Here is a 14,723-nt window from a genome sequence, read left to right as displayed (position 1 = left end):
TAGAGAGAGCAGAGGAAGGGTTTGAAACAGCCTTCTCTCATTTTCTCGTCAAATGGCTGCATATTTTGTGAAAGCCAAAGAATCACTGCAGATTTGAATGCAGTTTCTTGAATACTAAGACCTGAGCATGACTGACTCAGTATTCTGAATTACATATTCAACACAGGGACTACAAATGTTTTAAAATAATTGAGAGACAATATCACACATTTCTATGAATGCAAGAACACTTCCATCTCTTGTTTTTGGTTCCAAGAGTTAAAAGGAAGCAAAGGAAAAAATACAGATTGCAGGTGTCTCTCCTGCTGCCCTACACAAAACACATCCAAGCAGTTGCAAACATCTACGTGATATTGCATGCACATTGGCCTAGACCCTTGGCTCAGTCAATGGGGGGATGCAAGCATCTGGTCTGTTACATATCACTGACAACTATTTCTACAAGAAGTACCAGGACAATGTGGACAAACAAGGAACTTCCTCTCTTCTTGGTAGCTCAGTTCTCATTGTAGCTCCAGCTCTGCCAGCACACCTTCGTGCTCACTAACTTGAACATTGTCTCTTCTCAGAGAAGCAGCTCATCAGCAAGCCCAGCTGCATCCACCACCCTCCCGAGGACTATAAGAGTAGCTTTATTTCCATGCTATAAGAAAAGATGTTCCCACAAAGGGGACATCATTCCCAAATCACAGTGATAAAAAGAAGCTGGAGCAACATGCACAAATTTGAATTCATTTAAAAGAGAGAGGGATGGGAACTGGAGGAAAACTCAAGCTCAGACCATCCCTGATTAGTCTCAAATCTTCTCTTCCTGGGTGTCAAAATTTACCCCACTTGGATAAAACAGTTCATACAGACTGTTGGAAGCAGCTGGCTTGTCTAGTGTCAACATGTCCTTTCTGGAGGCAAGATCGAGTATCCACAATGCCCAAGCCCCCAGGAACCTGGTTAATGCTAATTTAGTCAGCCATTTCCTTCAGAAGACCTTGGTCTAAATGCAATTACCCTGCAAAGAAGTTAAGTGATACTGCTAAGATGCTCAGCTCTGCTAGAAGGTCTCTCAATACATTTATATAAAATTATCTCTCATGTTAATAGAAGAGATTTATTCCATCAGTCCAGGAATGCTAGCTCAGAGTGTTTTCTGCAGTTGAACAAAACTGGATTTCTTGTAGCCGTAGCTTCATCGTTCCATTAAATTATTAACAGATTTCATGTATTGCCTCTGTTTTTTGTTTTGTTTTTGGTTTTGTTTATGTCTTTGTTTTTTTTTGTTTTGTTTTATTTCCTTCACTACTGTTACATGAGGCTGTATGGATTCTTGTTTTACAAGGAAAATCAGCCTCAATTTTTCCTCTTCTTTAATTACATTTTTCCTTTTTTTTTTTTTAATTTGTCCATAAAAGTTTGCCCGAAAGACCAAATCATTGTCAAAATGCTCTCTAGGATGCCAGATGGCGTATCAGACAATTTTACACTGTTGCTTTGTGAAGTCATTCTTTATTCCCAAGAAAATTAAATTAAGTCTTTCTGGTAAGATCTGGGCCACAGTGGCAAAACGGACAGGGGTGCACTGATGCCTTTACGTTCCCATTGCTCAGATACAAATAAAGTTTGACAAGATGTCAAGAAAATTCAAGCAGACAAAACCAGCCTTAGAACGGAAGCCAGAAAAGTAAATTCCACAGAAGCCATCTTACATTGTGGCAGCACATTAAAGATTTGTCTTTAATACTAACTCTGATCCAGTGTTTCACAACTTAGACATTGGTCCTTCCAATATTCCTTACTCAAAGATGTTTTCTGCTGACACTGTGCTTGGCATTAGGAAAAAAGAGAAAAATACTGCTTCTGCTAGGCATTTTTCACTGGGAAAATTCCATGCATCCTAACCCCCACTTTTTCTGCAAGAAATGTATATTCTTTCCTTGACTGAGGATAGGTGCCATGGGAAATCTCACCCTGATGAATTTCTGCTGTTTCTCAAAATATTTCCAACATAACTCATTGTGCCTTCTCCTTTAAAGGTTTCAGATGTGTGGAAATGGTCTTCATGACTGCTTAGCCATCCTCAGCCAAGTTATAAATAATACATAAATAATATGTATTTTAATTTGACACTATAAATCTCTTTGACCTTACCACTTCCATATTTTATTGGTATATATAAATACACACACACATATACAGGATTTATCTTTCTGCTCTGGATAAAACTTCAACAGAGCACCATAGAACAAAAATCTAGAAAGTTATAGTTCATTGGGAAGAATGTTATTAATGAAATTAGATGATCTCAGTTTCATTTCTTCCTCTGCTCCAGCCTTTCTGTGTGACACTGGTCATGTCATCTAGTCTGCATGTGTCTCTGTACTTCACCTGCAAAACAACAGTCCTCTGCTTATTGAGGCCTTTGAGTTTTTAGGATTTTTAGCTTTTTATAGCTTTTAATGTACTTTTCCCTCACTTTAGACCGCTACTTTCTTACTGTTTGTGTGTCACATTCCTGAAGCTTTGGTTTAGCTGTCTTTTAACCATCTTTTCAAGGCAATAGATATTCAGCAAGAACATTCCATTGGATTCCATTGGGATGTGCACCTGGACCAAAATAACAAGAGATATGGTAGACAAAACAAGATAGAAGGCCCAAGACCATTGGAGGGACCCCAGTGGGGCAGGGTACCAGGGCAAAAGGGTCTTAGGATTGGCTGTCCCTATTAGATATGATAATTAGTAAAGACATAAAAGTGTAAGAATTCTGTATGTGGGGATGTGCACCTTTTTTACTCTGTGGCCAGAAGGCCTTCAATAAAAGAGCTGTTCTCTATCTTATCTAATTTGCCTGGAGAGTTTTTTTCTCCCAAAGATTTTAGACATCATTCTAGAGATATAAGAAGAATAATTGTAATAATCTGATAATCCCTTGTGTAGGGATTTTACATTCTCATGGAACCTTATCTGTGATACGCTTAGGCTGATAAGTGCCTATAAGTACAGTCATTTGGTACAATCTCCTGGCTTTAGCTGCTGTGGCCATTTTGCTTCAGAATAACAGGACGAAGCAAAATGTATCTCATTCATTTTGAGTTGAATGCACCTGTCTCGTGTTAAACAACCTCAGGGCAGTCTAGTACCAGGATACATAGAAAACCTGGTATAATGCCAAGGTAAAAGCTAAGGGCATCACGATCAAACACATGGACACAGAGAAAATGCCTGAGCTGGCAGATGAAGGATAAAAGAAGAAAAGGAAAGATCAGAACATGTAGATGTTTAAGTTCATTGCTCGTGGCAGTATTTCCCTCAAAAGCTGTCTGTAAAAACAGCCTCACCCATTTGCCTCTTAACAGTGGAGAAAAACCTCCTGACAGTCTTCCCTTGAATTGAAGGCAATCCCTGTCTGGCTCTTTTGGTTCAGTTTAGTTCTAGGAAAAGCTTAAACTTGAAACCTATGTGCCGTTCTTAGCTGCCATCTGAATTAAGGAATTAAGGTTAGGAAAAAGAATGCAAATGATCCTGTTGAATGTTTCCTTGTTACAAAAGAAAAAAAAGGTACACATATAGAAAATGAACATTAAAAGAATAGTTATCCAGAAAGACCCCCACACTACCACAGATAGCACAAGTGAGTTTCTGAAAGGGTTTGGCACATGTTGGGCAGCTGGGATACAAATTCTGCTGGCTTTAGTAGGGCCTGATGCATTAGGACATGGGGTAATGGTTTTAAACTGAAAGAGAGTAGATTCAAACTAAATTCAAGGAAGAAGTAGTATACAATAAAGGTGTTAAAACACTAGCAAAGGCTGTGTGGAGAGGTGCTGGCTGCCCCATCCCTGGAAATATTCAAGGTCAGGCTGGATGGGGCTTTAAGTAACCTAATCCAGTTGAAAATGTCCCTGCTCATGGAAACGGGGTTGGATGACGGCCTTTAAAAATCCTTTTCACCCCAAACCATTGTATATCTGAATTAGGCTAATCTGAGGAGTTCACAGTAAGGGAAGTACCAGAATGCCCAAGTCAATCTGACAAAGGGACTAATGTTTGACCATATCCCAGATGGGGACTTGCTAAAGTGACACTGACAGATTGGCTTATGTCAGATCCTGCCACTCAGCTTTGTGAGGAGCTGATGGAACAAGGACCCTGGAGAAAGAGAAAACTCATGCAGAGCAAAGTTTATAAGAGCTCTGAATAGGCTCAGTAAAAGACAGTCAGTTCTAAATTGCAGTGAGAAACAGTACCTGGTCTGTTTGTTTAACTTACTCAGTGAACCTATTTATAAGGTCCCATCACTGAAGGATCAAAAGATGAGGATGATTATGTGGACATGGTCCTCAGCTGTTAATCTTTCCCAAGAAGCCTTCTACAGCCTTTTAGATATTCCACAATACATACAGTAAAGCTGAGTGAATGAAAAGCCCCAATGGAAACCCATTACTTAAATTGCTAAAGGACACGGAAAACACTGCATAATGCTTGGATACTTTTATATATGTGTCTAGTGAAGTTGGTATTTGAAGTTAAAAAGCAAAGTGCTTATTAATCAATATAATAACACCTCTAGATGCAGATTCTATTCTTGTTGCTCTTTAGACCCGGTCTAACTTGACAGTATCAAACCAGTGGGCCCTTTTCATCTGCTATTTTTAGTATCCATGCAAGGGCTTGGTTTTGTGACCAGTTGTTGTCTAGTTTCTCAGGCTCCCCACTGCTCCACAAAGACTTATAAACTGATAGTTCTTAAATATCACCTTGGTCATCATCTTTTTTTAGAAATATTAGTGACTGCTAATTGTAGCTCCTCCATAAGGAAAAGAAGGTATCTTTATTGCATGAAGGTATCTTTATTACAGTTCAGTAACAAAATGTAGTATCTTTTGAGGACCACTTCTCGAAAACCCATGATGGAATGATCATCACTCTCAAAAGAATTCCCTGTTGGTTCCTTTCCTGAAAGGCTCAGGCTCTTATTGCTTTGAAAACTTTTCCCAGGAATTGAACCTTATTCACCTTCTTGATGTATGTCCGTTTTCTCTTTATAAAAGCACAGTCTTCCTCTTCGATCTGCCAAACAAGCTGGCCAGTGCTGGAAAGACATCCCACTCCTACCAGCCAAAGCATCTTGTGTCTACCTCTATGCCTCATTGACTTGCTATTTTTACATCCCAAGATTTTTCAGTTGAGCTATAATGGGAAGGTGGGAGGATAAGGGATACGGGAAGGCTACTCAGCAGAGGAAAAGACACTGATGATGTCTGGGAAATAATAAAACTGGCTCCAACTATACTATTTAAATGAAGGTATTTTAGAACAGAGTTTTATAGGAAATGCAGCACATAATAAAGTTGGGCTGTGCTTTACTGCAGTTTCAGTGAAGAATCCTTTTATTCCCAATGTGGTTGACTAATGCTTTAAAAGTTGATGACTCTCTCCTTTTCTTCAGTACAACCAAAGAAACACTCTCTTGTTTTGCATAAGGTATCAAAGAAACAGAATCATATTCATACTTTTTTAGGTCTGTTCAATCCAAGTCAAGTGTCCAGTAGCATGTAAGGTGCAAGATAATTTTTCCACCTAATACTGAATTATGGTCATTTCATAATTTTTCAGACATGATCCTATAACCATTTTTTCTGTTAGAGGTAAAGACTTTATGCTGCAATAACTTTCAGAGATGAATAATGTATTCATGCCAAGTCTTCACTAAAAATGTCTGCAGAACTTACCAGTTCTGTATTATTACAGTATTTTACATCTGGTATTTATTTGGTAAGCTATGGCCACATATTTAGCTCTGCAGAAGAACAAGAATAAAAGCACTTCTTTCCACTGAATCTGAGGCATCATGAAAGCAAAATTGCGCAGAAGAGAAGGAAAAAGACATTATTTCCAGGTTAATTATAAAATGAGCTCTGAAAGTTCTTTAACTACATATAAGATGTCTGATAGCTCTGTAACGATCCAAAAGATTTAGGAAAAAATTATTCAATAAAATATATAAGATTTTATGTTTGTGATTTTAAAACTGTTTTCTTATGTAGTGGATTTTAACCAATTTAGGAAATAAATGTCACAATTTAAGGACAGACTCTTCCTGATAGGGCTGCTCTTTTTTCACAAGAAAGTACTTTGAATACTGAATAAATATTAATCAAGTGTCTATATGCAGATTCAAGAGAATGCATCAGCACCTACAGCATAGTTTAGACTCCTAAATCCAAACGTGCATGTCAGCACCTCTGTAATCCAGGAGGTACTTAGCTCATTAGGAGGTTTTTTTTTTCAAAGCTTGAAAGCTTTGAAGGCTTGAAATTTGTCTTTGCATACTCCAAGAGCTCCTTGGGGGACATGTATCACTTGAGACCTTTTAATTCCAGGTACAGGATGGTGCAGCATCTCTATCAGCTGTCTTGCCAGACCCTGGAAGCATGCCCAAATCACACTAGGAAGATCCTACTCAGGAGTTTGTGCTTGGTAAAAAATATCCAATATTTTTAAAATATCTGTTAAAAACTGCACCCAAGTTTCTCTAATGACTGTATACGGGACTTAGAGAGTCATTGAATCATTAGGGTTGGAAAAGACCTATTAGATTATCGAGTCCAATCATCTTTCTCCTATGCCACTTGTGAAAGAGGAAAATAATTACATCATGATTACACTATCTACACTATAGAAAAAAACACAAATATGGATAGGAATTTTGCTTTCGTTAAGTCCTGTGGGTACAAATTCCACAAAGTTCAAGTAAGTAGCTGCACATATTGCATTAGTTTACTGTATAGAAATAATGCCATGCTCAACTCAAAATCACTTTAAGATGAAACAATGCCACACTATAGAATTTAAATCAAAAGGAAAAGAAAAATATTGGAAAGAAAATATATATACCCTGTACACTGAAAAGGTAAGTTTTAAAAGCATACTTTCCTCTTAAATGGAATAATTACCAAAATAAAAATCAGTAAGTATTTTACAATTCCTTGCTATTCTATATGTCATAAAGCTATGATATGTAGCTAATAAGCAGGTAGTTTAAACAGAAAACAACAAAAGCAGAATGATGCCTTTGGAAAAAAACAATGCTGGGATGGAGAGGGTTTGAAGAGGTGCTACATTGGCTTGGTTTAAAATATGGAAAAATGTGACCCTGCTTTCATCAGTGTAGGTACCATGCTGTGCCACAAGTACTCACCCTCAGGAATGCTGGATTGTGCCTAATATCTATGACACAGTCTTAAACAGATGCAGAATTCCAAACTGTCCTAACCTGTGGAGCTGCTGAGCTCCACAAGCTCCTTCATCGCCTCTGCATTCCTGTGCTCAGTGGGTGCATCTGACCCAAAGCATTTCCTGCCATCCGAGGGAGCTGCATCTGGCTGGAGTTGGGCCAGAGCCATGGGCTGGACTAGTCAACTCAGGAGAAATCATCAGGATAAAGCCACATCTGGTAAGTTTGGGGTTTTTGACTTTTAACTTTGTCTTCAACTATAAAAGAAGTGTTTCTTATGTCACTATATCAAAGTTACTCTTTTCTTGAGAAAAAAATACAGAAAAGACAGAGCACTTTGGTTTCCCTGGCAAGGAACCTCAGAAAGATGTGCTGGGGTGAACCCACGGTCCTCAAGGTGTGGGAAGAAATGTGAGAAAGGAAAAGAGGAGGTGCTTTTGAATGTCTTCATAGAATCATAGAACAGCTAGGGTTGGAAGAGGTCTTACAGATCATGTAGTTCCAACCCCCCTACCATGGGCAGGACACCTTCTACTAGACAAGGCTGTTCAAAGTCCCATCCAACCTGGCCTTGAACACTTCCAGCGATGGGGCAGCCATAGCTTCTCTGGGCAAACTCCTTTAAGGATACTAAGATAACATAGCAATATTCTTCCAAAACACTTAGAACTGAGCCAGATGGGCTACCAAAACATTTTGAAAAAGCACTTCAATCCTCCCCTATTTTCTTAGCTGTTCTTTGGCCATGATCAATGCTCAGCGTTTTGGTTTGCTGGGGTTTGGGATAGATGCAGTTTAATTCTGCCAAAAAACCCCCATACATTTATTTATTTATAGTAAAATAGTGCACACAGGTATTTATAGCATACCTGTCTCTCTGAGGTTCTAACAGTGCTGTGTAACCCTCCCCACCTGGATCAGTAAGGTAAGCTGTACTGCCCTGCACACAGAGGGGACACAGGAAGGAGGAGTGACATGTTTACAGACACCTTGTCACTCAGTAGTGGAAAAAACTGTGAAAAGTCAATTCTGATCAGAATTTTAAACCAGGAAAACGAATTACTTTTTGTATGTAGACTACTGACCTGAGGGCAATCAGGGACTACTCTTGCAGCTGATATCAGATGCTGCTCTATGATGTTTCATTATAACTCAGATGGTTATTTCTAGCTGCCCAAGTAATCAGTACAGGTTAATACTGCTGTCAGCAAGTAGATATACACAACCTGTCCCAAAAAAGAAGGGATAAAAAACACACTTACTTAAAAATCATGTGATTTCATTTCAGATTTTCTTTACAAAAGTGCCAATTCTGCACATGGTCATCTTAGGTACTTTAGCCTGTGCCAACACGTACCATAAAAGATTCTGTGGATCAGGACTTTAGCCTATTCTCGCCATTTTCTGACACTGTCCCTCAGAAGAGAATAAATATATCAGATGTCCTACTTTAAAGTCAGCAACTTGACACCACTGCATCTTGTGCTGCTCCTTATGGTGATGGACAACTAAGAATGGCTTAAAAACAACAAAGCAAACAGCAAGAGTAAGTGGTTTTAAAATCAATACAAGAACGATCAAGTAGTGGAAGAGTACTTGTTATCTGTTCATCAAAATGATATGAAAAGACATTCTGTGCATTCAGAATTTAATTTAGCTACTTGCTTTATCATCATAAACACTCATTTCAATATAGGCAATGATTATTTTTTCTTCCCAAACATGAATAATATATAATTGCTGGTATTTGGGAAGAGACAAGGTCTTTACCTTTATCCATCAGGGTAATTTATCATTGTCTTTCTTTTTCCTTTGCAGTGGTGAGAGAGCTTGTCAGCTCAGCTTGTTCTTAAAAAGCTGGAGTGTAATTCAATAATAAATTCACTCAAAGGCTAGCTGTCATGAGACATTCATTTATTTGTATCCATTAGGTGATCTGCACTGCTGTTCTCTCTGGAGAGTGGCTAAGCTGCATTTTGAAGCCCAGGAAATATATTGCAGAGATATTCAGTCACTTTCTTCACACTTCTCCCTGCTTCTACACAGGCTCTACGGGGATGCAAATGTGCCAAGGTTCCCCCAGGGTGATAATCAGCCAGCCATGACCTAGTAAAGCCCGCAGGAGTAGACCGTAATTCCTGACCTGAATGATGAGTGTGCCTGTGCCTGTGCAGGTGCCTATGCAGGATACCAAACACACAGGATACAGAGATCCATGTCACTTCTGTGGTGCCTGCTCATGGAGGACTGCTCACAGCAAGTGGCGTGGATCCAACTCCAACCCTACTCCATGAAGATGACAGTGTTGGGACAGAAAGACATACGACATTCCAGGCCCAGCAATCTACAGTCCTGATCTACACCAAGGAGGAGATGGCTTCATGAATCACCACAGCAGCAATGGGAGAGGGTTGTCCTAAGGCAAGATGCTGGAGCCCTTCATAAGAACAGCTCTCTCCTGTCAGACAAACTTTTAAGCCAGCAGCTGGAAGGAAAGACGAGAAAAGTTCATCTTGCCCCCAGCTGCTGCTGTGATCTTCATGGAGACACTGAGCAGTTTCATGGATAACAGGGATATTATCACCTGTCTGTTGTAAAAGCAACTAGAGGAGATTCAACAGCAAGAATACTACTGAAGAAAGGGCATATCCACACATGCAGATATAGGCAGTCCTGTTTGCCCAGACTAACTGGGCGCCAGTCCATGCTCCTCCATGTATCAGTCACTGACCACTGCTGAAGCGCCCTCACTTCCAGGGTGATAAGAGGCAGCTGTTCAAAGGTCCAGCTTTCTAGGTAGTGAAATAGGCAGGTGAAATTACAAAGAGAAGCCAAATAAGCAAAAAACCCTTGCAGTGGTTGAGTTTATCCAGATCTATAGGACCTTTTAAGAACTAACAGGAACAAACAACGTCTTTTAAGATCCCAAAAGAGTAATGGCATTTTTAACAACTCTGATAAGCCTGGACTTTGTGCTGTTCCAGGGGAAAATATACTTTCTGTTGAGGTCCTTCACTGTTACTTGCAATCACACTTGTGAATCAAGATACTTGAGAGATGCAATACAATCGCAGCTTGAGGTGACATATCTGTAGACCATATTTAGTAGCACACATCCAATGCTGCTAATTTGAGAATGGCAACCTCATAAATTGATAACTCTGTATAATCCTCTGTGTTAACTTAAATGCAACAAGGAGCCCCATTAATTAGTTCCACTGCATTTAATAAAATGTAATCATTAAAACCATTCCTATTGATCTGAATCTTTGCATTCCCTCACATACCAGATAAACATTTCTGCTAGCAGGTGCTCCTTTTGAATCTCAAACGCATGTAACTCCTGTAGGAGTTTATGTGACCCTAAATGACACAGTCTTTCTGTTGGTCCTCTGCTGGCACTCTCACAAACAAATTAGAAATTCCCACTATTTTCCCCATCTCTGTGTGCTGTTGAATGTAAGCAGCCTTCAAAGAGAAGTTGCAGGTTTTTGGGTTTTTTTTATCACACATGTATGAATATTTCTATAGTTCATTAGTTGTATGGAAAGTTCATTAAACACAGACGTGTCTACCAAAACTCTCTACCTATCAGAATGGATACATATGGACCTGATATCAGAGTCCTCTGTGGAAATGATGAGGAATTGCAGCCCTAGATATACCAGAAAAATGAAATTATAAGCATAATGTATTTTATATTCTGAAGTCTGATTTTACAGCAACAAATCACAACAACTGACAGCAGAGAATTCACTCTGCTAACATTTAGTCCAGAGTCTGGACTGTTCAGTATCCAGTACCTGGGATCTTCAGAATGTTGATGAAGAACAACAGTTTGAAACACAATGAGTGTTTGTTTATAGTCTGAATCACTGTTGTCAGCCTTCTTGGACCTTGAAGGCCTTGGAAGCAAGAAATATCAGGGAAACTATCACATCAGGCCAGTTCCCTGATACCGGTGTGCTTCATGTCTGAGATCAGCCTGCAGAGTACCAAAAAAGGCCATATATGGGAGGTGCTGGTACCTAAGGGATGTTGCCAATGTCCCTTCACAAAAGGTTGGATCTAGAAGAGTCTGAGAGGCCTGTTGAGATGTAAGTGCTGAAATAAATACCCATACAAACATGAGGGTTGTATATTTTCAGTTCCAACCTATTAACTGCTATGTGTGGGAAAGCTGAAACTAAGCAGTTCATGACTGGGTGAAATTCAACAGAGTCCAAACTTAAGTGTTGAGAGCTACCTCTGGGATCAAGGCCACTACTTCTGAAAGGCAATACTCAGGGCAGACACTGATCTAAAAATCTCACATCCCACGTGCCCTGCTATAAGCACATGATTTCAAGGGATGACTGACCCTGACAGCTAGGAATGTACTTAAATTGTTGAGATGCAGTCACAGAAGTGAACTTTCAAAGCTTTCTTTCCCAGTTCCTGTTTTTTGATGATCATTGTGATGGTAAAAAATGTATTGGTGTTAAAATCAATCTGTATTCAATCTGATTCTTTATATTGCAAATCATTCTAATAGCCCTCCCTAGGTGTTGTGATTTTCCTCAGTTCTTTTGAGGTCTCTAATAGTCACACAATAGATTGCAAATACCATTCTAGTTTCCTTCCCTTTGGCTCTGTCAGTGGAAGAAGATCTGTCACTGCTGTTTAGGAGATACCTGTGGTCAATGTCAGTCATTTGAACAAGAATAGCCCTGCTGAACAGATGTCTTTCACTCCCTGAAATAAGAAAACTCAAGAAAGACGCAACTGCCCATATGGGTTGGGAGAGAAGCATCTTGTCTTACTGGTTGGCAGGAAATTGTAGATGAGCAGACAGTCAGCCGAACTACATCAGCCACAAAATTCTTCAGATATCTTCTTCACTTAAACAATTTCCATGTTTTACATCTTGCTGCCATTCCATGTCTTAAAATGACCAAGTGGCTTATGCTTTACCACTTACTGAATCAAACCCAAAATTCACTTACCCGCCTTCAAAAGGATTGTCTCCTGGGATGACGTGAGTGCTGTCCTTGCCAATCAGGAACTTGATTCGATCATAGAAGGAATGCAAGCTCTGCTGGGAGATGGGGGCTTGTGTCTCCTGGATGATATCCAGGGGGTCTGGGGAGCCCAGGCAAAGCGCATTGACATGGCACAGTGGCTGTAAGCAGCAATCTGGGTCCATGCAATCCACCAGGCCATCTGCAAAAGGGTAAGAAATATTTTAGAGCATGGTGATGTGGAGTGCTATAGACTTCAGGATGCAAAAACTCTTTCCAACACAGACAAAAGAGAAATGCAGATTTTCACCTACAAAGAATAAGGCATATTCACTGAAAGTCAAAATAAAGAACATAAAATACGTATTAATATGTAACATAAATATGCAGTAATATGTAATATATGAAAACTCACAAATTAGATTAGACCCTAAAAAAAGCATATTTTAGGCTAATTCTAGGATGTGCCATTTCACGTCTCAGTCACTGTGATAACTCTAGAGCCCCAAAAGGTTTTTTTGTTTTCTTCTGCCAATATACGTACAACTTTTGTACACTGCTCCTGTTCCCTGTGTAAATAGACACATTGCATCATACCAAAGCTATCAGGTTTGCTTTCAGCAGGACTAAATAGTGAATAAAGCCACTGTACCTACCATGGCTGCAGAGAGATCGGTACACACAACCCGGTAAAACAGAATAGAAAGTAAAGAAGATTTTCCTGGGAGGGTTTGATCTCTTTTGACCTTTGTCACATTGATTCCATACAGACACAGAGTAACAGATGACTCAAACTCTCAGGATATAAATCTTGTACTTTTAGCACCACTAAATTAATAATAACAACAATAATAGCACTGGACACACATGAAAAAGCTTGCCGAGAGTACGCTAGTAAAATGAGGGTTTGCATACCTGTCAAGCCATCAAACACACAGACAGTACCACTTCCACCACCATAGCAACATCCCCCCATTCATTTTGAGATGTCACTGCTCATTGCAGACAGCTCAGGAAAAAACAGTGACAGGAAAGGAAATACAAAAAAAGCTCAAAAAAGGTTTGATGAAGCATCACATTTAGCAATAAAAGTTGTTAGCATGTAGTAGAGACAGATCTTTAAATCTGATAAGGGAACTGGATGTTTTTGTTCTGCGGTAATGGGATATGGAGCCCTTCACTTCCAACTCATCAGTTCAAGTAAGACAGTTTGACAGTGAATGAAAATTATTACCATGTGATGGCTGTTCACAGACCTATGTGAAATAAGTGGTTGGTCTCTGTATAGTTCCTGGGAGCTCCATATATCAGAGAAACCACCTTTACATCTACTAACTATTTCACCATAGAGGTAAGGGATGAACATACCAGGAGAGCAATAGTGTCCTGAGAGGTAGTTTCCTCCTGAAGCGTGATGAGATTTGGAGTTTTCAGGATAATGTATTGTTTATTTCAAAGAAGCATTAAATTAAAACAAGACAGTTTGTCACTGTTACTATTTGTGAGCTTCAGTTTTGTCCCAGTTTCACCTATGAAACCCAGTATGAACTAGAAGTCGTTTCTCCAGTGTTATTGGTATTACTTTGCATTTACTGTAATATAAATAGGATGGGATCTGATCTGTTATTGTGCTAGTACCTACAATGGCTTACACATCGTGGACTTTGATTCTGAGTTATACCTGTTCCACTCTTGGAAGATTTTAGTGCTGTAAGACATCACTGACAACATCATTTGATGTAGTTACCCATACACAGAAAACTGAACAAGGAGCCTGGTCAGGATTCCCAGAGCTTCCTGTCTACGAGTAGGTCAAAGCACAATGAGTATCTGCTCCATGTAGATGAGCCCACACACACAGTGAGTCATTTTCACAAGTGCTCTGCACCTGCCATTAATGATAATGGGAGCAGTGTTAGACCAGCAAAGTGCTTTGGGAAATCCCATCTGTTATCCTTACCTCTATCTGTTCTGATATCTTTACATCTTTATAACTCCTTGCAAAATTGCTAGAAAAAAAATTTCAACTCACCCATTGGCCTTTTCTCTTGATCACTAGGGATAATGAAAAAGAACTAATCGGGGTTTATTTGCCCATTAAAGAAATTACTTGCTGCAGATGACTAGATCAGTAGGATTCTGGAATGTCAAGTCTCAGATGGAGTTTGAGAGACCATTCACAGAATACAGACCTGCTTAGATTTAATATGCTTATCTACAGCTACCTTCTAAAAAAAACCAAAAGAAACAGAAAAGAAGCAACAAAACAACACTGTTACTATATTAACTATAGTGTTAAGCAAGATAAAATGTTGTCTTCTTCTCCCACACATTAATAGTGTTTTCTAAGGCTACAGACGCTTGGCTGAGAGGGTGGCAAACCAGCTGTACCATACTTCATTACATTGTCTTTCTTCCACGCATCAAAAATGCGTTTTGGGACCTGAAGCTGCAGGACAGCAAGGAAATGTTTTGCAGGAAACTGTAGATAT

General features: G+C 39.4%; 1 protein-coding gene across 10 annotated transcripts in view; it reads right to left on the bottom strand.

Annotated features, from left to right (window-relative positions):
• The window catches only part of TENM4 (teneurin transmembrane protein 4), a 599,346-nt gene that overhangs the window by 85,781 nt on the left and 498,842 nt on the right, over nucleotides 1–14,723 (bottom strand). For all 10 annotated transcript variants that reach the window (XM_027664342.1, XM_027664505.1, XM_027664591.1 and 7 more), the window contains one exon: nucleotides 12,217–12,433. In XM_027664342.1, coding sequence (XP_027520143.1) covers nucleotides 12,217–12,433 — 217 coding nt within the window. The remainder of the gene's footprint in view (nucleotides 1–12,216; nucleotides 12,434–14,723) is intronic.

Source organism: Corapipo altera, unplaced genomic scaffold, assembly GCF_003945725.1.
Source record: "Corapipo altera isolate COAL_440 unplaced genomic scaffold, ASM394572v1 0, whole genome shotgun sequence".
NCBI lineage: Eukaryota > Metazoa > Chordata > Aves > Passeriformes > Pipridae > Corapipo > Corapipo altera.
Note: the sequence above shows the minus strand (reverse complement) of the source record. Positions and strands in the feature narration are given on the sequence as shown.